Source organism: Dermacentor andersoni, chromosome 1, assembly GCF_023375885.2.
Source record: "Dermacentor andersoni chromosome 1, qqDerAnde1_hic_scaffold, whole genome shotgun sequence".
Taxonomy (NCBI): domain Eukaryota; kingdom Metazoa; phylum Arthropoda; class Arachnida; order Ixodida; family Ixodidae; genus Dermacentor; species Dermacentor andersoni.
The window spans coordinates 319668983-319693866 of record NC_092814.1 but is presented as its reverse complement, the minus strand read 5'-3'; the positions used below and the strand labels follow the sequence as shown (position 1 = coordinate 319693866).

General features: G+C 46.8%; 1 protein-coding gene across 1 annotated transcript in view; it reads left to right on the top strand.

Annotated features, from left to right (window-relative positions):
- The window catches only part of LOC126516704 (frequenin-2-like), a 334311-nt gene that overhangs the window by 296336 nt on the left and 13091 nt on the right, over window positions 1-24884 (top strand). The window contains exons 5-6 of the mRNA XM_050166805.3: window positions 9756-9834; window positions 16989-17077. Of these exons, the coding sequence (XP_050022762.1) occupies window positions 9756-9834; window positions 16989-17077 (168 nt within the window). The remainder of the gene's footprint in view (window positions 1-9755; window positions 9835-16988; window positions 17078-24884) is intronic.

Below are 24884 nucleotides of genomic sequence, written 5' to 3'. Positions count from 1 at the left end.
ACCCTAAAGGCCTCAGAACGTTTTATCTCTGCATATAATCGAAAAGGTTATAAAGTCCTGTCTGACTTCCTCCCTTTCTTCTTGTTTCTTTACGTTAGAATCCTTTAGTCGTAAATCTCATCGTTTAATTATTCACCTGCGCGCTTTCTTCGTCGCCCGACAATTTCTATGCAATTCCTTATTTTTGCCTTTGACGTCGAGAAAGTAAGACGCAGGTGGGATCGGAAACTTATTAAAATTCACCGTTATGTAGATGGCCGGGTGTTTAGTTGCTTGCGCTTGAGCTTGATTTATTACTCCAACCTATCACATGTTTCTCTTGAATGGGTCCTCGCCTTTTTGTGTAATTGCTTTCCCAAAGCGTGACGTCCACATAACACCCTTGTCTTTCCTTGCTTCCCTCTATCTCTTTAGAACGTATGAAACATTCTTCAATCTTCTGTTTCTTTTTTAATATTGCATACATAATGCATAAGGTTAGGTGGGCCTCGTCTCCTCCGATGAGACAGTTTGGCCGTTAGAATACATTATGGTTGAAGTGCCCACAGTATGCGACTTAGCTGAACGTAAGTTTAGCGACTGTGTCTTCCCTGAACTCCTGGCCTCTTTCAAAGGGAACTCTTTTAGGAGCCTGGGAAGATGCCAAGAGTGGGCTCCGAGATAGCAAACGCAGTTTTAGACTTCTTGGGAGAAGCCGGTTTGGAGATGCAGCTGTGAATTAATGTGATGTTTAGCATTGATCACTATCAGCTGCGTTTGCAGCTACGACGCATGTAGATAGCCTATGTATGTGCACGCTTTTATGTAGTGATGTGTAGGCATATAGAGTTGCGTGCGTAGATAGTGTATACGTACGTATACGAGGCGTTCGTAAAATTTGTACAAATTGCATTCTGTGTGTTGTGAAGCACTGCTGGGACATCAAAATAGGCGGCGTCCATCGCGCGAGTTGGTTGAAGCGATCCGCCTTTTGCATTTTAGGGGCCACAGGTCCAGATTCGTGCCGAGCTTGGTGGCGGCCGTGTATGGCGACGGTCACTGTACGTCGCCGCCAGCTCGTAGATAGCTGGCAGATGCCGGTTTAGCAGCTGGAGACCAATGCGTAATGACACGTTGTTGCTGCGAATTCGTTTTATTGCAATGTATTAATTCGCAGGCTATGTACTCAAGTTCACATTCGTGGCTTTGCGGCGCATACGCAGAGCGTGCCCATGTGGCACGTGTACTCACCGACGACCGTGCTACTGGCAGAGCACAGGAGACGCACAGCGAAGCGCGAAAGCTTATAGTACATGCCACGTGCGCCACGGTGACGCGGACCAACCACTGACGAGGACAACTGCCGCTTCACCATTGCGGGCTCTCTATCGGCCGTTATGATCACGTTTGGACGGAAGTTTGAGCGGCGCTTACACGGCATCGAGCAAAGAGCGCCGTCTTCCGTAGTACCTAGGAAAACGCAGATCAGAGCCAAGACACCTCGGCAAAAGGTCCCCAGATGTTTCTCTCGCAACTCACGCGTGCGTGCACCACGCTCGAGCAAATAAGAAAAAGAAGCTCCCACAGCTTCTCGTAGCTCTCGTAGGCACGCGAGTGCGAGCCCAAACCCAAAGTAGCAGGTTGCGTTCAGCGCACGCGCAGTGGCGCTTAGGTGTCCTGTTCTAAAAGTTCCTGACACCCTATAATTATCTTTAGAGCAATAATTGAAGTTCAGTGTTTGAAGGAAGCCCGTCTGGTCGGGATGGAACATGGCGAAAAAGTATAGAAAACCCGGAGCACTACGCCGACGAAAGTAAATTTAAAAGAAGACAAGACGTTTCGGCTTCCACACGGGAGCCTTCTTCACAGGTGTAAAAGACTTGTGAACAAGGATCCCGTGTGAGAGCCGACACGTCTTTTCTTTTAAATTCACTTTCGTCAGCGTAGTGCTCCTGCTTTTGTCTACCTTTTTGCCAAGCAATTATTAAGCACGCCTACGTTGAAATGACGAACTCGTGAGGAGGAAAGGAGAGAAAGAGGAAGAGCTGCGGTGCTTATGAAAAAACTCGTGATATAAAGAAACGTTGAGGCTGTTCTTCTCTTCTCTTCTCTTCTCTTCTTCAGCGCGATATAGTGCAGTGGTATCACGCGCAGGGCAATTATTCTTTAAGTGTAGGTGAGTTGCACTGTACTATATCTGCACTCATAGTAATTAAACTACATCCAAAATCACGACGTGCTGAATATATGGAAGTGCATTGAATTCGGAATTTTATTGGTTACTGTAAGGTAGTTTGCGTGCTTGCCGTCCGATTTTCTAAAAAAATGCCGTAATCTTTCAAAGCGTTTTGGAAGAACCTTAGCGTGTCAGATCAGCCGGCTTGCAGTTCACTTTTTTCTTTTTTTCATTTTTGTTATCAGCGCGCGCTCCCTATTGGTGCTGTGCGTTTACAGAAGTTCAAGAGAAAAGTGATCGGTAATTCTATCAAGAAATTACAGCCTTACAATAACGTGTTCTGTACTAAGTTATTGATACGTGAAGGAAATCCTTTGCGATGCCGTCTAATCCTAGAAGCAATTAAAGTACCGCAATATCGTTATATTAGAGTAATTACCCGATGTCGGTGCTATACTTAATTTCAGGCGTCACATATTGTTGTAAAAATGTTTAATTGAGCCTGAAAACTGCTGTTCTTCGATATCCGTGTTAGAAATCAATTAAGCACATGCCATGGCGAAATCACTGTTCATATCTCATTATTGACATCAGTAACTAAATTGCTAAATGCGGTTAAAGTACATTAGTCGTGATTCTACTGCAAAAGTAAGAAAATTATTTAGGTATCAATGATATAATTATTCATTTATTTATAATCATAGGCGTTAAAAATGTGCCGGCGGTCGAACAACAGTAACTTTAGCTGCATCGGCTCCGTGAGCGTCTCCTCATTCTTTACTGAAACGAATAGCTTTCTGGAGTTCTTAAAAGTCCGTTCTCGTGTTGGGTGGTCGGACTTTGCGTGGAAAACGTTCGGTCGGTCGGTCGGTCGGTCGGTCAATTCGTGCTATTCGGTTACATTGACAATGTCGATGGTTTCTGCACAGATTTAGAGCGAATAATATTAATACAATTATTTAAAGAAAGCAAGAAACTTAACCTGACCTAATCAAAAGAACTCCCTAAACAAGGAAGAAAGGTGGAAAAAAAGATAATGTGTGCACAGACTTCCACGACATTATAGCGTGAAGCCTGCTCTGACAATGCCAAACCTAAGAAATGTTCTGCACTCACGCTCAAAGAATTCTTCGAAGAGCGCAAGAATGACGTAAGCGTGAACGGGTTTGACAGTACAGAAACACGTACGTGCACGCAATGTTGTCATTTTGGGCAAGTTAGTTATGCATTTCGAAATGTGTTTTTCTTTTCTTTTTTTCCGCTAGTAGACGCGATCAAAGAAAGAAGGGTACAGGACACACGAAGCTCTTCGTGTGTCCTATACCCTCTTGTCTTCGTGCGCGTTTTCTAGCGCAAAAAAAAAAAAAAAACGATCGACGCACACACGCATACATACACACGCATGCAAATGCATTCGCATGCAGTGCGCGGTGAGGTGTAACACGCAGCATTGCGCAGGTGGCGTTTTCTTTCTTTCTTCCTTTTTTTTCTTTTTTGTAGCTGCAGCAGAACTTACGCACCGTCTGTCGAAGGCCGGCTACAGCACGTGACGACAATGGCAACAACTGTGTCGCTATGATGTATATATTTCTTTCGCTCAGTTCTATTCCTTTCATTCGGCCCGGTAGCTTTAAGCGCTGTTCTACTGAGCTTGAGGTGGCGAGTTCAATTCCGACCATGGCGACCACATTTCGATGGGAATGAAATAAGCAGCGCTCATGTACTACTTAGATCTGGGCGAACGTTAAAGAACCCCAGGTGGTCAAAATTAACTCGGAGTCTCCCCCACTACGGCTTGCCTCATAAGGGGGTAGTGCACGATTTTTACCCGTAACACCCCGTGAAATTATTTAAATTTCTTCTATTCCTTATAATATGCGCTTCACGGCCATTGCCGGCGATAACGTCACGGGAGCACCGCTCGCACCGCTGACGAAGCACTAAAAGGAATAGCATTGCAATAAAATCATTATGCTATCCCGACTCTAGTGTTCAGTTAGCCGACCATTCCATAGTCATTCGCTCGAATCTTGTTGCTGAGCGCATTGTTTAACCGAAAACTGGCTGCTGGAACAAACTTGGCCTCGACAAAATTACTTCGCTTTGACAATGCCTTTAGCTAAAGAAAAAATTTCGCGGCTTGCTCCGGGTCTCTTCAGCAAGTGATTCTCAAAAAAAAAATAATAATAATAACACAGATATTGGCACACGCCTGCCGTGAGCGAAGTTATGAACCAGAACATGAAGTTTCTTCTTTCTTCCCATGCGCCCACCCCCCTTAACTCGAGTAATAATTTGCTGGTTGGCATCTTTTTGAAGCTGCTGAAATTTGCAGTGATGGACGGGTCCACGATTCGGACGCCACGCCCTGTGTAATTGTCCGAGCCCTTTGCGTAAACGTTCTAAGCTTAAACGGCTGCCCTCGGCACCACTAAAAGCTCGCCTCACGGTCACATTTTACGGTGTGTTTTGTGTAATGGCCTGTTTTACGGCAGTACTTGGGGCACTCCACCGTGATAAATGACGCTCTTTTTGTCGCCAAGGGTCAAAACTTGGGAAGTAATGAGCCTGTGTCAAAGAGAAGTGATGTCCTAATATGTGAAGGCTGTTATTAGTCTGCCGAAAGCAAAAGATAAAGCAACGACTAAGGCAGTCAGACTATAGTATATTCCAGGGCTTGCGCTGTCTGTCTCCTTCACAACACATTAGATTGCATCCATTTTATGCTGGAGCGCTTAGAACTCGTCCGGTTACTTCCTGAGTACTCTGGGAATTGTCAGGTGACTTAACTTGGAGCACTGGAAACCATGTAATTATTTATCTGTTTACTTCTATATGCATCCAATATTTCTTTAACTAATGACGTTGAAATAAATTTATTTAGTTCGATCTTGAACTAACGGGAGGTGTCTTTACACACACGCGCACGCGCACACGCACACGCACACATACATCCTCTACGCAGCGTATTGCAAAAAAGTGAAGACAATGGCCTCCTGTTCAGCGATGTCAGGCTTTACGTTTTTGCGGCAGACTGTGCATAACATTAACATATGTATATTTTGTGTGCGTAAGAATATATATTTATTCGATTTAATTGTAGAGCTATACTGAGCGAATACTGTAGTATTGCATGGTTTTTGGTAATGTAATGCAGTAAAGTTCGCTTTTCGTTCAAATCTCAGTGTCAAGGCAAGATCACCTCGCATTCCCTTTAGGAAGTTGTGCTTGTTTCTTACCTCCTAAAAGTGCTCATTGTACGAACAGATTACGCATTCGTTCATGTTGAAGCTGTTATTTGGCATAATGTATGTTCCCGGACAGGCCGCCATTGGAATCTGAACCTGGCAACGTTTAACGTTAGAACGCTATCTAGTGAGGCGAGTCTAGCAGTGTTATTGGAGGAATTAGAGGGTAGTAAATGGGATATAATAGGGCTCAGTGAGGTTAGGAGGACGAAAGAAGCATATACAGTGCTAAAAAGCGGGCATGTACTGTGTTACCGGGGCTTAGCGGAGAGACGAGAACTAGGAGTCGGATTCCTGATTAATAAGGAAATAGCTGGTAACATACAGGAATTCTATAGCATTAACGAGAGGGTGGCATGTCTTGTTGTGAAACTTAATAAGAGGTACAAAATGAAGGTTGTACAGGTCTACGCTCCTACATCTAGTCATGATGACCAGGAAGTCGAAAGCTTTTATGAAGACGTAGAATCGGCGATGGGTAAAGTCAAAACAAAATACACTATACTGATGGGCGACTTCAATGCCAGGGTAGGCAAGAAGCAGGCTGGAGACAAGTCAGTGGGGGAATATGGCATAGGCTCTAGGAATAGCAGAGGAGAATTATTAGTAGAGTTTGCAGAACAGAATAATATGCGTATAATGAATACCTTGTTCCGCAAGCGGGTTAGCCGAAAGTGGACGTGGAGGAGCCCGAATGGTGAGACTAGAAATGAAATCGACTTCATACTCTGCGCGAACCCTGGCATCATTCAAGATGTAGACGTGCTCGGCAAGGTACGCTGCAGTGACCACAGGATGGTAAGAACTCGAATTAGCCTAGACTTGAGGAGGGAACGAAAGAAACTGGTACACAAGAAGCCAATCAATGAGTTAGCGGTAAGAGGGAAACTAGAGGAATTCCGGATCAAACTACAGAACAGGTATTCGGCTTTAACTCAGGAAGAGGACCTTAGTGTTGAAGCAATGAACGACAATCTCATGGGCATCATCAAGGAGTGCGCAATAGAAGTCGGTGGTAACGCCGTTAGACAGGAAACCAGTAAGCTATCGCAGGAGACGAAAGATCTGATCAAGAAATGCCAATGTATGAAAGCCTCTAATCCTACAGCTAGAATAGAACTGGCAGAACTTTCTAAGTTAATCAACAAGCGTAAGACAGCGGACATCAGGAACTATAATATGGGTAGAATTGAACAGGCTCTCAGGAAAGGAGGAAGCCTAAAAACAGTGAAGAAGAAACTAGGAATAGGCAAGAATCAGATGTGTGCGTTAAGAGACAAAGCCGGCAATATCGTTACTAATATGGACGAGATAGTTCAAGTGGCTGAGGAGTTCTATAGAGATTTATACAGTACCAGTGGCACCCACGACGATAGTGGAAGAGAGAATAGCCTAGAGGAATTCGAAATCCCACAGGTAACGCCAGAAGAAGTAAAGAAAGCCTTAGGAGCTATGCAAAGGGGGAAGGCAGCTGGGGAGGATCAGGTAACAGCAGATTTGTTGAAGGATGGTGGTCAGATTGTTCTAGAGAAACTGGCCACCCTGTATACGCAATGCCTCATAACCTCGAGCGTACCGGAATCTTGGAAGAACGCTAACATAATCCTAATCCATAAGAAAGGGGACGCCAAAGACTTGAAAAATTATAGACCGATCAGCTTACTGTCCGTTGCCTACAAAGTATTTACTAAGGTAATCGCAAATAGAATCAGGAACACCTTAGACTTCTGTCAACCAAAGGACCAGGCAGGATTCCGTAAAGGCTACTCAACAATAGACCATATTCACACTATCAATCAAGTGATAGAGAAATGTGCAGAATATAACCAACCCTTATATATAGCTTTCATTGATTACGAGAAAGCGTTTGATTCAGTCGAAACCTCAGCAGTCATGGAGGCATTACGGAATCAGGGTGTAGATGAGCCATATGTAAAAATACTGGAAGATATCTATAGCGGCTCCACAGCCACCGTAGTCCTCCACAAAGAAAGCAACAAAATCCCTATAAAGAAAGGCGTCAGACAGGGAGATACGATATCTCCAATGCTATTCACAGCATGTTTACAGGAGGTATTCAGAGGCCTGGAGTGGGAAGAATTGGGGATAAAAGTTGATGGAGAATACCTTAGCAACTTGCGATTCGCTGATGATATTGCCTTGCTTAGTAACTCAGGAGACCAATTGCAATGCATGCTCACTGACCTGGAGAGGCAAAGCAGAAGGGTGGGTCTGAAAATTAATCTGCAGAAAACTAAAGTATTGTTTAACAGTCTCGGAAGAGAACAGCAGTTTACGATAGGTAGCGAAACACTGGAAGTGGTAAGGGAATACATCTACTTAGGGCAGGTAGTGACCACGGATCCGGATCATGAGACTGAAATAACCAGAAGAATAAGAATGGGTTGGGGTGCGTTTGGCAGGCATTCTCAAATCATGAACAGTAGGTTGCCACTATCCCTCAAAAGGAAAGTGTACAACAGCTGTGTGTTACCAGTACTCACATATGGGGCAGAAACCTGGAGGCTTACGAAAAGGGTTCTGCTGAAATTGAGAACGACGCAACGAGCTATGGAAAGAAGAATGATGGGTGTAACGTTAAGGGATAAGAAAAGAGCAGATTGGGTGAGGCAACAAACGCGGGTAAACGACATCTTAGTTGAAATCAAGAAAAAGAAATGGGCATGGGCCGGACATGTAATGAGGAGGGAAGATAACCGATGGTCACTAAGAGCTACGGACTGGATTCCAAGAGAAGGGAAGCGTAGCAGGGGGCGGCAGAAAGTTAGGTGGGCAGATGACATTAAGACGTTTGCAGGGACAACATGGCCACAATTAGTACATGACCGGGGCAGTTGGAGAAGTATGGGAGAGGCCTTTGCCCTGCAGTGGGCGTAACTAGGCTGATGATGATGATGATGATGTTCCCTTCAAGAACTAAGCACGTACGCCAAAACGAGTAGTCTTCTTAGATTCCGCTTGCGAATTCCATAGTCCTAACCGGGAGCTGTGGAAGAGTATGTGTACTTTTGCGACAAACTAAGAGCAGGACAGTATAAACGCATACATAGAAATAGCAATGTTCTTGGCCATCCGACATCAATGGCAAAGTTCCTGCACAATTTCGACCTGGGGCCCTATATCGTAAAAATATTTCAATCTCTTTTTATTCCAATTTCCTGACGTCAAATTTACGTAACGACTGACAGAATCATCGGACGGTAACCCGCAGCGTTGTTTGAAAAGCCCAATCAAACGCGTTCCTAGTTTTACGAAGTCCTTTTTTTTTTGCTTTCAAAGCGAATAACATTAATTGCCTACATTGAGCAAACTTTCTTATCGAATTGGCTGACAAGAGGCGAAGAAAACGCTGAAGTGTAGAGGGTTTTGATGGGGCCGAGCCAGCACAGTGAAAGTAGATAACCGGATGAAGAGGGTGGTGCCGGCGTCAGTGATTGGTCCGCTTCCCTTTACTTAGCTTGCGGTGACTGGTCGGAAATCGCGGCGGCGTGCGACGCAAGGTTAAAAATTCGACTAAAACGGATCCTCAGCAAAGAAGAGCCGGCAGCGCAATGTCTTGTACTTGGTGAAAGGTTTCGATAACTTATACTACCACGCAAAACTTTCTATTACATGAAAATAAATCCATAATCCCGGGCAGCTCCGACTAGCCAGTGCCAGAGCGATCCGCGGGCAGCCATCTTCTATTCCTCTCGGAACAGGGCAGTCTCCCGCTATTCAGAAAAAAAAATAGTTTTCTTCGACATATTATTGCGCCTTTAACGCGCACTCGCCGCTTTGACGAGGTTAGTTTTCGCGGTTTTGTGACGTCGGGTGACAGACAGGCGAAGGAAGTAGGCGTAGTCCGAAAACGTTTGGCGGATAGCAGAGGACAAATGGCGAAAAGGGCGTCGAATCAGAAATAATTATTTTTCTTTCGTTTGGTCTAGTCATGCATAATCAGTGTGCGCACATCATATCAGACGGGACGTTCTCGCGGTGTTCGTGCCATCGCGTGACAGACAGGCGAAGTGGGGGCGGCCCGAAAACTTTTCACCAATCGTGGAGAGCTGATTGCAGAATTTGAATAGAAAATTTTGGAATAGCTTTACGCTATAGCACCCTAGGAGTGACTATATCTTCGGTGACGCGTTATTTGAGTATTAATATGGCAAATGCTTAAATTGCTCTGCTGCCTTTCCAAGTGATGCTTTATTTTTACACCAAGTGATATCATTACTGATGGTGCTACTCCTGATCTGACGAGAGCTTCCAACCTGCCATTTGCTTTTTGCCACCTGTGTGTGCCCGATTACACGAACTGATTACGAACTCTCCCGTTTTCTTTCCAGGACGGCTCAATCGAGTTCGAGGAGTTTATTCGTGCACTTTCGGTGACTTCACGAGGCAGTCTCGACGAGAAGCTAGTCTGTGAGTACAAAATGTCTGCTTCAACAATACTTGCTACTAAACATTATAGCGTGGTTATTAAGGCGTAAGCCTTAAGTGGCTCATACCCCCGATGGCCTATGGTCAACTATCATCATCAGCAATGTCTCATACCTCCCTAAGCAAGCAAGAAATGCAATGACTCATCCCTCTCGTAATGCAGAGGTTACAAACACTCAACGAAGTGAATACAGTGCATACATTCATTGTAGTTACGCATGCAATGCACAGAAACGCGGCATCTAGTCGAGTGGTACAAAAAAAAAAAAAAACGCACCACCTTCTCAATAGCTCATACCTCTGTAAGGAAGCAAGAAGCGCAATGCCTTATACCCCCGTAAGGCTGAGGCTACAAGCGCTCAGCAAAGGGAAGCGAACCGTGCATGCATTCGTTGAAATCACCCATACAACACACAGGACAGCATACGTTTCAATCTCCTGCTGAGAGGAAGGAACGTAAAGTCGAAGAGACACGCCGTTGGCGCGAGTCTGACCCCGCTATATGAGCGTGCGAAGCCGCAGCCAAGCATCGAAAAGGAGCCGAACTGCGAAAGCAACAACGCGGCGATGCGAGACGGCGCATTACCAAGTGTGCAGCCAACTTTCGCCTTCACGTGATACGGGAGCGTAACATGCTGCCGAACTTTTTATAAAACAGCGGTCTTTGGACTGTGGTTATGTAGTGCATATAGGGTCCAATTAAGATAGCTGGCTAGAGTAAAGTATCTGTACAGCCAGAAATTATTTTTCAGGTATGAGAAAAAGGACACAAAGCGTTCTCCGTTACCGCGTTTACACGACATAAGTAGCAGTGGAGCTGTCGGGCGGGATATTTTTCATTTATTTTCACCGTAAAGGCCCGGAAGCATTACGTAAGGGAGGGCTTTTATCCTTGCAACAATGTCAGAACCTATGAACAGAACAGGAAAAGCAAAAACAACAAACAAAAACAAGCCAGAAATAATTGTAAAAAAAAAAAAAGCGAGACATCGTGTTGGAGTAAGGGTGGGTATGATCGGTAATTAAACAGTGTGGCTAATTAACGTTTCGCGGAACGATTTACGGCCAGTGCATGATACAATGTTTTCTGGGAGGCTGTTCCACTGGGTTATTGCGTCAGGGAATAATGACGTGTTCATGGCAGAAGATCTGGTGAAAATGCGTGCTATGGGACGACTGTGGCTTAAGATGTACGTGAGAGTGGATTTAACAGGATATGCCTGGAGTATGGATGGCAATAAATGGTGGGAAGCAAGCAGAGATGAGAGATGATCTGGCGGGAGGCAAGTGATGGTAGTTCAAGTGTACGTTTTAATTCGGTGATGAGAGTCACGAGAGTAATTGGAGGTTGTAAACCGAGTAGCCCGATTTTGTATTGCTCCACAGGTATACATCATTGGGAAGGGTGCCAGATAGATGACGCATATTCTAACTATGAACGTACGAATGTTAGATATGCTAGCATTTTTATTTGAGGTGATGCGGTTTTCAAGTTACGTTTTAAGTATCCAAGGGTACGTGAAGCATTAGAACAGATCGTGTCAATATGCGCTGACCATGATAGTGCCTATGTCGTGTGAAGGTGGTGGTATTTGTAACGCGGGGCATGATTGACAGGAGCAAAACCCTTTGTGTAGGTGTGACTAGTTAAGCTGTAGTTGCGGGTGAATGGCGGAGCTTTGAACTTTGCACAAAATTAAGCGGCATGAACCATTTCTCTCACCATACTGCGATGGAATCGAGGTCCTGTTGGATTACGGTGTCATTCGGGCCTTTCATAGGGGAATATATGACAGAGTCGTCCGCAAAAAAACGTAATTTATTCTTAATATTAGCAGGTAAGTCATTGATGTAGATGAGGAAAAGTAGAGGTGATAAACCAGCGCTCTGTCGCACACACGATGTTCCGCTGCTAAGGGATGAATTATAGTTATTTGCAGAGGTAAACTGTGCACGCCCTTTTAAGAAGTGTTCAAGCCAGGAAAACAAGCTATGTAGGATTCCGATTGATGCGAGTTTTCGAAGTACGTGATTGTGGGAAACGCGGTCGAACGCTTTCAAGTAATCCTAGAAGATGGCATCAATCTGCAAATGAAGGACCATGAATTGCAGAATGTCGTGAGCCAACTCGGCGAGTTGGGTCTCCCATGAAAACAGTTTCCCGAAGCGGTGTTGGTGAGGGTAAAAGAAATTGATAGATTCCAGGTCCTAGCAGTTTGAACGGAATGCTAGTCAATATGTCAATATTCGATCATATTAGTCAATATGTCGATCTCGCTTAAATTAAGTCTCACTGCGGAAGCAACGAAACCCAGTTCTCGCGCACGGAACCCTCCGCTCGTTCTACGCCCCCCGTCAGCTCCCTCAACCGTGCCAGAGACAACAAAGCCTGCATAGTGGAAGCCAGTGAAAAGGCGTCGAGTGCTTGCGTGGGGCACCTCGCCTCCCTCGGGACGTTTACTCGTTCCCCCCCCCCCCCCCTTTCTATTTCTCCCCCAATTGGGTTCGGTTCTCTAAATGACCCCAATCAATAAACGTTAGCGCGCACCTCTTCCACACAGCCGCGGGTACGCGAGCGCCGCAGAAGATAAGCAAGTCCCGGACGGCATTCCACGCGCGGGCCGCGCATTATCAACGCCCCTGTTGGCACAGCTCGCTAGCGCGCGAGCATTAACGCCGTACGGTTACATTTCCTTCCGGAGAGCGGAGCCGCGACGCTGCTGCGCGTGCGCAGTGAGGTGCCCGCGCGCTTCGCGAGTAGTAGTACAGTGTGCACAGTGCGCCGGCGAGGCCCGGAGGCGCATTAAATAAGCATGCGATCGACGGAGGCGGCGGCAGAGAGGCAGATACATAGTTTGCCTCGGGCATTAGGCGCCATGATCCTTTCGGGCAGCACGTACGTGATATGGTAATGCATGGTAATGCGGCTCAGGCGCCTGCTTTTCCTCCTCATCCCTCCCCCTCCCTCCTTCCCCTTCTTACTCTTTTTCTTTTCTCTCTTTCCGTTTCTTTCGCCTGCCTTTCTGGCCGCGTTATTATAGACACTTCCTCCGCTGGAGAACAATAATCAGCGAGCCGCGTTTGTTCCTTTGTTTGGGGAGTGAGTCGCGAATCGCGTGGTTCGCTGCCATCATTGGACGAGGAGGGCACGAATGGTTGGCGGTCGGGTGGGGGCGATGGATTGGAGCCGTCGCTCGGCCTGACTTCCCGCCAGTATCACGTTTTATCTGGCGCATGTCGTTAAGCGCGCATATATACCTCCCGTGTTTCTGCTCCATGGGCGAGGCAGTGCCCTTCTATTCGCCTTATCGCGACCCGCGATTCAGTTCCTCCGTGCTGGTCTTTCTTCTTAAAGCAACTATGGGACGCGCAAAGCCCTATTGTTATCCCGCTTCTGCTTGCATATACGAAAAGTAACTTGTCTGTATGCTGTCTTTAGCTCTATACAGCAGTAGCGATATTTTATTTTAGACAGCTTTCGTGTGACGCCTGCATAGCAGACCAATGTCAAATGAACTGCGGAGGCACGCTACCTTTTTACCAGGATATGTAGAGAGCAGAATTTTGTACTCATCTAAACGAACGACTTGAAATAGAACATGGGTATATAGTTACGAAGTCACAATACACTCTCAGAAAGTTGCTCAGGGCACATTCCATGCCAGCTGACCCAGCCTTGACACTCGAACATTTCCGATTAAAAGAAAATGGAAGCCTTTCAGAACAACACATTTTCTCACAATATATGTTGACAATTGACTGAGATTGAATGTTTACCTTTCAATTATTGGTTTTAACGCCGACGTTGAAATAGGAGCATTGCTCGGGGACAGCGCAAGAAGCAAAAGCAATTTAGGTGATTTTGAACAATCGATGAAATTTAGCGTTCTAAAATTTTGCAATTATGGAATATGAACCCAGGACCAACGTCCACCCGTCTTGCAGCACGAAGCTGTACAAAGAAAACTCGTACGGGTTTTGCAGAAAGAAAATTTGACGTCTTCCGTGTCCCAGTGCCTTGAGTTGGCGAATAATTCGCTCTAGCTCTGTGGTCTGTTAGTCACCTGCTTATCCCAGATGGTAGAGCGACCGCCCTGCTAAGGCGCTGGTCTCGGGCTCGAATGCCTGTGCAGGACAATTTTTTCTTCAACTGCGAACTTTCTTTCTTTTCTATCTCTTTTTGTTTTTTTAGAAATTTGTATGGGCTTCCTTTCTTTGTATCTTCGTGCTGCCGTCGGGTGGATGAATATTTTTTCCTTTCATAAATTTTCCTCCAACTGGCGGCCTTCCGCATAAGGGATTTGCCATGTTCCGTGTCCCACTATGTTTATGTTAGGAACTTGAAGCGAATATTACTTAAACACAACTCACTCTAAGTACGCTAATTTTGCATTCAGAAGCAGGCGTCTCGACAAAGAAGTCAAATGCACCATGTGACGCAGCTTATTTCGTATAACATGCCAGCCTAGGAGTCGAGAACAGTAATAACTGCTAAATGGTCCGCACCTCCTCTTGGCTGACAGAAACAAGAAAAGTCTGACCAAGTTTTTTCCTGCAATAAGCCAGGTAACATGGTGGTTTGATCATTGTGTCGAGACTGCCACCTCTGAATGCAAAATTAGCACACTGAGTGTCGAATTTGAGGGCAAATATTTCTAACACAAGAGCTCTGGAGCCTATGTTGCGATCAAATAAAATAGAATTCTCTTGGGATGCGATTGTCTTCAAGTTTCTGATGTAAACGTATACAAATTAACGAAATTTAGAAAGTTCATAAACAGTTTTTTTAACTATTGTGTTTCCTGAATTTAAAGGTGTTCACGAAAGTTGTCTGCCAAACCGTATGTACTACCTGTGCCAGGAGCATTTACGCAGCTAGAGCATAGCCTTTTGAAAAACTAAATGTACGAATACTTTAACTTTAAACTCATTGTATATATTTCCAGTAAGTCTGAGTGCGTCTGCTTTAATTTAGCGACCTCAGTCATTTAGTAACTTTCACAGTTACTTCCAGGACGCTAGAAGCTAATATAACGGAACGGTGCAATTCAACGCCTCATAACATTGTGGGCAAAGCACGAAAAAAAAAAAAAAAAACTGACTGGCTCGACTTCACCAGTTTTTTTTTTCTTTTCATTTTTTTTACAGCCATCAGACGTACTGAGTCACAAAGCAATGAAAGCCCTTCAACCGCTCTTTCAAGACACTGCAATTTGTGACGAATATTCTTTCTACCGAATAGCGTGCAATTATCTCATTCATGCATCCGAAACAAGTTCTCATTCATCCGCGGACTTTGTTTCAACGAGAGCTTTTCGACAGAAACATTTACTCTTCGAGCTGTTACATGTTTTGCCTAATGCAAGGTTTTATGCACCTTATTTTTTTTACCCAGTATTATTAACCAAATGAAAAAGGGGCAGCCTTCGCCAGCAAATGATGACAGCTCCTTCATGTATTTTCGTCTCAATTAATAAGAATCTTTTTTTCCCTGTCGTAAATAATTTCACATTTCTCATGATCACTTTTCTTTCTTCATTAGTGGCATCCGTTGACTATTGACTCATGGTTGACCGCCAAACGCCAGCACAAGTGCATTTTCACCATTTTATTCGTATTACTTAAAAAAAAAAAAAAAACTTTTGGGAGCACCCTGTGGTAGGCGAACATTATTCACGAGCCACGTTGCGCTTGGCTGCGCTTTTCGGTATAAAGGGAAGAAAGACGGTAGTTACGTGTCGTAAAGTTCTTGTCGTCGCCCTCTTGTAGCGGCTTACCGAATCTTTCATTTCTGAGTTGCGACGTTCGCGTACGTCGTTTTTTAGCAGACAGCGCGTCCGCATGAAGCTGCCGAAAAAAAAAAAAAAGAATCTGCGTTTTACTCCATGGCGGCTTTCCTAGCACACGCGCCAAGCAGCAAAAGCTGAAGAGAAAACGGCCGTCATAAAAATATAGCATATTTTTATGATGCCTTAAGGAACGTTACCCCAAGTTGTAACTTGCTTATAAGTGCTGCTTTGTGCGTTTAATATTGTAGTTCCTTCCCTTCTCCCTCCCCCCCAATCATACCCTTCCTCCCCCTCCCTCCTACGCTAACCGCAGCCTAAACTCATGCATACGTCTGTGTAATTTAGCGAATGTAATTTCGCTGTTACTAGAAAATGTGATAGTCACGGAAGGCGCGCTTCGTCTGCATGCCTCTCTGCAGTAAGCTGTTCGCACTTCCATTATTTAAATGGGAAAACCACTTTGCAGGCATTCCTCGTCGGGAAATATACTTGTACGAACCTGTCAGGCCTAGTATACTCCGGATAATGCGTGGAAACTCGGATAATGCGTGGAAGCTCAATGGCACTCAGCACTGGGGCTTATGGAGGCGCTTTACCGGGCTGAGGTTAATCGATAATCGAAACCTTAAGCTTCTTGACTCTAAAAAAACTCCATTTGTGCTAAGCGGGATATTGATCGATTGCTCGCAATGATTATTGCCGTTACGGACATTGCAAAAACAAAAAAGAAACAAAAACATCTTTCGCGTCGTCTGCTCGGTTAAATACGTACAATGCTTGTGCCCGTAGAGTTTCTTGTCCCCTGTTCTTTTTAATGAAATCTGTGGCCCGATGATGAGCTTGTCCTCCCTGTACGTTGAACCTCGTACGTTGCAACTGCACCGAAGTATATTCTCTATAATTGCGACTTGTGATGATCTGAAATGGTTTGGCCACTCAGTGAGATTTAACGATAAATGCAGATATTCCAACTTTAGGGTGCGAGGAGAGATAACTCTTTTTCTTCTTCGTCATTGGCTTCACGAAATTGCACGAGGTAACTGCTACAGCAACCTCTAGGTGGTGTTCGCGCCGCCGGGTACAGCAGACGTAGACGTTCTAGTAAATGTACGTCGTCACTTACCCTTTTGTGCTAACTATAGCGACTATAGTCAACGAATTCTATCAGTGGTCACGGGCATCTGGAGCGAATTCACTTCCCAGGAGGAGTCGTTCTTGGCGTCCTGTGACCGGAGTTAACCGTAGCTATTAAACAGTACTCTCGCAGCGGTGCTTTCCCAAGTCACTTTTCCTTTTGTATAATGCCTAACTCCTTCTTTTGTCTCCCTCCCCCATACCATCTCGCAGGGGCCTTCAAACTATACGACGTCGACAACGATGGATTCATCACAAGAGACGAGATGTACAACATCGTAGATGCCATCTATCAGATGCTGGTAAGGAAGGGGCGACCGCCTGTAGGAGGCGCTCCTTATCCTTTCTTCGTCCCAACCCTGGACAGCCGTCGTTAGTCATTGTCGCGGAGAGCCGCCGCTCATTTGATTCGCGCAACAAATGCGCCATCGTTAATCAGACGACGTCGTCGCCACCACCACCGGTGGCCTCGTAATAGCCGTCGTCCGGTGGTAGCCATGGTGTTCCCGTGCAGTGCACGCAGACTGACCGACGTTTGCGTCTCGCCCTGCCTTCTATGTACAAAAGACATCGGGAAGGTCACCCCGACTGTGTGCCTTCGGGTGACAGACGTGGCCATGGCTTGCTCAATGGCCTTTTTTTTCATTTCGGTGTTGTATAATGGCTAAGAAATGCAGGATAATCCGTGAAGGCAGAACGAAGTCGCTGCAAATAGTTGTCCCTGGTTTAGCGATGAGTGAAGGTCGGCGTATCCTTTTGTTTTTCCTTATTTCGTTTGGTACAAACTGCTGCTATCGCTAGCGCTATAAGGCGTCTCGAAACGCGCGATTTTGCCATCTGTTTCCATTTAGTTAAGCGTTCACGAAGCGCTGCTGATAGACAATAAAACAAAGTTCGCCTCTTCCAAAGGATGGAGAAGTGGACGTGATTTTCATAACATCATAATGTGATACGCCAGCTAAATAAACAAATAATTGCTAGGGACGTAGCTGTAGCCAGGGCTATTATGGAGCTCTAAAGCGTTCGACGTTGCGTAGAAAAGGCGCACTTTTCATTTGCACGTAGCGCAATTGTCGGAAACACCAGAAATGGTTGCTTGTCTCACCCGAATAACTAAGTATGGCACAAGCTTTACTAAAAACTGAACCCTTCTTGAGTGAATATCTATTGTCTTCTACGGTGAGTACTACAGCCTACCGCGGGAATGCTTCACTAATCGCCGAGCTCGAAGGAAGCGGGCATAAACGTTCTACCAATAAAACTACTAAAGCAAACTACTTAGCAGTGGCTAAGGATGCGGCTGAACCAAAAACTGCGAAAATGATGGGTTTCAAGCCGGCGAAGACCAACACCGTCGCTTTCATTTGGTGCAGTACGTGAAAAGGGCCAAGATGCTTTGCCGATGGAAAAGGCCTAGTTGCTGAGCACGAGATTGCCAGACGAGATTCCGAGGCCAAGAAAAGGGTCGAGCTCTGCCCACTCAGTATAGGCGTTGGTAGTGTTCGGCCTCTTCTTGCGGCCACCGGCAAGAACTCCAAATAATCGGCATCGCTTCCAGCGTCACTCCTATAGACGCAACGCTGAACCTGCCCAGATGCGAAAGAGCATGCAGAAAATTTCGGAAACCCGCCGTGGTTGCCCAGTGGCTATGGTGTTGGGCTGCTGAGCACGAGGTCGCGGGATGGAATCCCGGCCACGGCGGCTGCGTTTCGATGGGGGCGAAATGCTGGAACACCCGTGTACTTAGATTTAGGTGCACGTTAAAGAACCCCAGGTGGTCGAAATTTCCGGAGTCCCCCACTGCGGCGTGCCTCATAATCAGAAAGTGGTTTTGGCACGTAAAACCCCACAATTCTTTTTTTTTTCTATTTCGGCCCACATCCTGCCGCGGTCGTGGCGTAGCAAGCAAGCAGGGAGAAGCCATCGACCGTCACTGCAGCGCTTCAGAGTGCAGCCGCGGCGGGAATAAGAGTCGGAGCATAAGAGCCGCCAGCATCGGCGGCCAAAAAAGAGCCCCGCATACTGCAGCGCTGTGACACGCGCACGAGTCGACACGCATGCTTGCACGGATCATGAAATCTTATGCACAACGTGCTTCGCTCCTCGCCTTTCCGAGGCTTGGTTTTTCTGTTGCTCTGTTTACTTTGTCGTTTCTTTTCTCGCGATTTTCCACGCACCGGGTATTAAATTACGTCTGCTAATGCGTAAGTCCTGCGGTTTGATGTCCCAAAACTTCACAGCTGGTTATTGGGGTGCTGTTACGGAGAGCTCCAAGGTAATTTTCATCACCTGCAGTACTTTAACGTGGGCGCGCCCAGAGCACGGTCAGGAATCGAACTATGCAGTGCCACAACATGCATAGCCGCTAAGCCACCGTAAGCGTAAGCACGGATAACGGTTGGTACAAACGAAGAGTGAACAACGCAAGATACATGGTGACGAGAAGGAATAGATTGACGTGGTGTCGATGGTACTTGTTCACTTGGCTCACTTCCTGCCGTCATGCTTCATGTAGTACTTGAATGCGAACCTATCAAGGGGAGGTGAGCCAATCTGAGCACGAAAACGTGTCTGACGCAGGTACTTGCTCAACATTCTTTTGCGAAATATTATCCCGCAAGAAGTTTCGGAACACCAAGTTCCAGCGATCTGAGCTCATATGGTTGAACAGCACGTTCGCCGCCGTACTCTCGTGGCAACGCGTCTCTTACCGAAAGCGGTTGCAAATGAACGCGATCTGATAGATTGAGACCCAGGGGAGACTACGTGTGCGCTTGCGGTAGCGCGCTGCGAAGGCGACATTTCATCGCTTGCCAGAAACGACCCTCTCACTTCCGGTGGCGACTTGGTGCTGTGACTGGCGTTCCGTCTTCTCGCCTCCTCTGCACACACTGCTGGTTTAGAATAAATCATTCACACGAATGAATTACAATGAAGAAAACGTGCTGCCCGTCGTTTCAGTTATGCCGCCGTCGTCGACGTTATCGTGTGGCATCATCAGGCGACATCCCAGACTCGTGCGTAGCGAATTAGATGTAATCATTTAATGTTTTCGGTATTTGTGTAATTGATCGATTACTTTTTTTTGTAGGCGAGGCTCACAGTAATTGACTTTTTTCAGTAACCAATCACACGTAACCATTGAGTTTCACGCAATAATCAGTAGAGGAAACTCTGGCGCTAGTGTCTCCGGGAGCTGCCATGGGAGCAGGTTGAGCCAGCATGGGATGTATGGGAAGTACATGGATCTGCCTAAACTTCGTCCTTCTGGCTTCAAACGGCTCCGTGACTTTGTAAGCTCATCATTTTCAACAATGTACTGCGTAATAAATAATTAAATAAACGTTATTAAAATTGTCCGACGGCAGGATTCGAGCACAGGACCTCTAGCACCGACTCCCTATATTGAAACCATTACGCCACGGACGCATGCATCGATAAGCTACATAGAACTCTTATGAATTTATCGCGGGCAAGCAAGTGCCTTGAGACGCATGGCGCGTTTCTATTTGACCACCTCGACAGGCTGAACTGTTGCAATTAGTAGCGATCGTGCGTGTTCGCAGTGTCTTCTGCACTTAGAAAAGTATAAGTTGCTCTGAAATTTACGACAATGAAAGCATGCAAAGCGTAATAAACGACTCCACAAGAACGTCTGAATCCGCAACCACGAAGCTCAGACAAATCCATGACTTCCCATCATTCCCATGGTGGCTCAACAATTGCAGCGCCAGAATACCCTCTGGCATGTTGTGTTATGGTTCGATATCGATGGCCACTGCGGACGTTGCTGCCATGAAATCACCTGCGGACGATTTTTTCGGCTTGTCATCGGCCATACCGAGAGCAGCGATGATGATGATGATGATGATGATGATGATGATGATGATGATGATGATAGCAACTTTATTGTACCGCCGGATAAGGAGGCCCCTACTCCCCGTCCCCGGCACACAGGCCTTGGGGACGGGGGACGGAACCTCCGCGATTAGAAGCAAGCAAAGAGGTCTTGACTCTTCGCGGCTTCCTCCGCCAGGCGGATGGCGTGTTGCTGTGGAGTAGGGTCCTCGCTCCGCAGCAGGGCTTCCCAGGCCTCTCTACAATTTATGTTTGCTTTAGCCCCTGGTGAGCTAGCGCATTCCCAGATTATGTGATCGAGGGTCCCTCTCGCCCCACAGTGTTTGCACTCATCGTTTTCTCTATCATGCATAACATAGTATGCCCAGACCGGGTTTACGAAGTTCCCAGCTTGCAGGCGCCGCCATGCGACTGCCTCTCTATTGTTTAGACTTTTATCCGGTGGTGGCACCAGTCTCCTGCGTAGCCGATAATTTTCGACAATCTCCGTATAATTTTGCAGACGCTCGTCCATGTTCCGGCAGTCGGGCGGTTCCACAGCCACCCGGAAGTAGAGAGCTCGGGCTAACTCGTGGGCCGCCTCGTTGCCAGGAACGGACGTGTGTGCAGGGGTCCAAATTAGGCTAATTTTTCTGTTCAGCCGTCTACTGGCCAGAACCCTTGCCGCTTCCGGCGAGATCCTGCCCTTTCCAAAATTCCAGATGGCCGTTTTGCTATCGCTAATTATGAAATTTGCTTCCGTTCCCACGCAAGCGAGCGCTATCGCAACTTCTTCAGCCGTTTCCGAGTTGCGGCTTCTAATGGCGGCGGCCGATACGGGGGCACCTCGGCCGTCGACCACCGAGGCGATCGCCGCACCCGACTTGACACTTGCCGCGTCCACGTACGCAACCGACTTACTGTCCATTGAATCAAAGCGTTTGATTAGTGCTTCTGCTCTTTTTTCCCTCCTCTCCGTGTTGAATATGGGATGCATGTTACGAGGGAGGGGGGGAATGATTATATTTTCTCGGCAGTCCAGCGGGATGTTTGTCTTGCCTCGTAGTCCCCTATCTGTTTGCAGGCCTACCATTTCGAGGATAGCTCTGCCCGTGGTCGTTCGGCTTAATCTTTCAAGCTGCGAAATTCTGACAGCCTCCGCTATTTCGTCCCAGGTATTGTGCACTCCCATAGAGAGGAGCTTTTCTGTGGAGGTGGTAATTGGTAAGCCTAAGGCCCTCTATATGCACCGTCGGATGAGCGAGTCGAGTTTCCTCTTCTCCTCTGACCTGATGTTTAAGAAAGGCGTAGCATAGCACACGCGGCTTATTACGTATGCTTGGGTTAGTTTAAGCAAGCTTCTTTCCTTCAGGCCTCGTCCTTTCAGCGCGACCCTTCTAAATATGCCAAGTGCTTGCGTGGCAAAGCCCTCTAGATTTTTGATTGTCCCATCATTATATCCGTTTTCCTGTATGAAGAGTCCTAGGATTCTGATTTGGTTAACCTTTGGGACTGGTTTCCCCTCTATTTTAATGTCAAATTCCGAGCTACGCTTGCACCGGAGCGACTTTGGGTTGTAGACGAATAACTCCGATTTTTGTGGTGAGCATGAGAGACCCCTACTGGCAGCATAGTCCACGACAGTGTCCGCCGCCGCCTGCAGGCGCTCCTCGATGCTCGCATCGCTCCCCTGGTTGGTCCAGAGGGTGATGTCATCCGCATAAATACTGAAATTGAGCCCCTGTATGCTTCTCAGAGCTTCGGGGAGGCCCCTCATCGCCACGTTGAAGAGGAACGGGGACAGAACCGAGCCCTGCGGCGTGCCCCTGCTTCCTAATTTCAGTGTTGGAGATTTAATATCTTGGAACTTCATGCAGGCAGTTCTGTCTGACAGAAAGTCCTTGACATAGTCGAATGTTCGCGCGCCTACCCCGATTTCTCGGAGACCGTGGAGTATCGCTTCGTGTTTAACATTATCAAAAGCCTTTGTCAAGTCCAGGCCGAGGATTACCTTGGCGTCTCTAGAACGTGAGTCGATTATGTCATGTTTTAGTCGGAGCATCACGTCCTGCGTACACAAGCCCGGTCGGAAACCGATGATCTCGTGAGGCCACAGGTCGTTCTGCTCCATAAAGTGCGTCAGTCTGGTCTGGACTACGCGCTCCATCAATTTCCCCATGCATGAGGTTAGGGAAATGGGTCTTACATTTTCTAGTTTAGGGGGTTTGCCCGGCTTTGGAATTAGGATCACGTTTGCCATCTTCCACTGGCGTGGCAGGTGGCCTTTAGTCCAAATTTCTTGCATGTACTCCGTCAGAGCGCTGATGGAGGCATCGTCCAGATTTCTTAGAATTTTGTTTGTTATCCCATCAGGGCCCGGGGCTGATTTGGTTTTTAGTCCCAATATTACTGCCCTTACCTCCGCCTCCGTGATGGGTGCGTCGAGCTCCTCATTGGGAGCTCCGTCGTATTCCGGGAGGGGGGTGCTATGCGTATCGCCAATGTACATGGTGATCAGTTTGTCCATAAATTCCACGTCTGTACCCTCATACGCGTGCCTGGCTTTTAATAATCTAATTCCCGATAGGGTTTTCGAATTAGTCGGATCTAATAGGTGTCTCAGCAGACCCCACGTTTTGGAAAGGCTCATGCCCCTCTCCATCTCGTCGCATCTGCTGCACCAATTCTGTTCGCATAATTTGATCGCGTAATTTTCAATTTCTTTGTTATGTCTAGCAATCCGCCTTCTAAGATTACGGTTCCATTTTTGCTTCTTTAGTCTGCGCTCCATACCACGTTTTGCCTCCCACATGTGAAGCAGTTTGCTATCTATTATTTCCGGGGCATCGTCCCCTTCAATCGTCTTGGTTGCCTCTTCAACGTGACGCGCGATGGCCTCCGTCCATTTCTCTATGTTTGTGATTTTCCCTATGGCAGCTTTCTCTCGCTTCTCCCTAAATAATCCCCATTCGGTGATCCTCGGTTGACGCACACGACGCGTCTTCACCCTTTTTGTAAGGATCGAGGCCAGAACGAAATGATCACTTCCGAAATTGAGCTCCGAGCTTTTCCAATTCAGATCTGTCATATTTTTTGAGAAGGTCAGGTCAGGGGAGGTGTCTGCGCACACGCTGTTACCCACCCTGGTCGGACAGCTAGGGTCCGTGTGTAGGGTGAGTCCTAGCTCGGGCGCGTCCTCCCATAGCTGCCTACCTTTTGGATCTTGTTTAGCGTAACCCCATTCCGGATGCGCTGCATTAAAGTCACCTACTATTAGCAAGGGATTAATCCCGGCTGCCTGAATAGCTTTGCGAAAGAGGGCCCTGAATCGCACATTTCTCTGCTGTGGAGTGCTGTACAAGTTTAATAGGAACACGCTCGGCTCCTCTTTTCGTCCCGTAATAATTTCCAGAAGCACTGCCTCAATGTCTCTCGAGTTGATTTCGTGCACGATTGCCGCAATATTCCTCTTAATGAACGTAGTGACGCGAGATTTCTCACCCCTGTCACTTGAAAAAGCTTGGTATCCCGAGAGTTGTGCTGCTTTGCCCGTCTCCTGCAGGGCTATAGCTAGCGGTTTCTCATCTAATAGCGTCAAGTACTGTTGCACTAACGCTCGCTTGCGTTGGAAGCCGCGACAGTTCCACTGCCAGATTAAAGACTCACTTTGCGCGCCTCTGGCCATGTTGGAGCTGGTCGAGTTGTTCCTCCGCTTTTAGTTGCCATTGTCCGATGGCTACTAATTCTGCCCTTTGCTTTTGTACTTCACCCTTAAGGGCTTGGATCTGGCTTTGAGTCTGCTGTATTGCTCCCATAATTTGGGCCATGAAAGAATCAAATTTAGCTTCGATTTTGGCTTCTAATCGTTTCTCTAGTGCCACCAACGGATCAACGTCTTCTCCTTTGCGTTTCATTGGGGGTGGTCTAGCCGATTCGGTAATCATATTTTCCTCCTCTGGTGCCACAGGCTGCATAGGAGTCGCAGCCATAGTGACCGGGCGGGTTGGTTTCGATACCAATTTTGGTTGCGCGTTGTGGGTGGAGGGGGACCCCGTGCACGCCTGTGATTTTGATCTATGCAACTCTTGAGTGAGCTTATTAATGACCTCTTTAAGCTCCCCAACCTCTTTCCGTAATTTATCGATCTCCTCATCTTTCTTATCTTTTGCCTGGGAAACTCCACTGCCAAAGCTTACATTGTTTCGGTCCCTGCTCTGCTTCCGCTTCTTAGTCCATGGGTTCGCCGGGTCCCTGGAGCTTGATCTCCCCCTT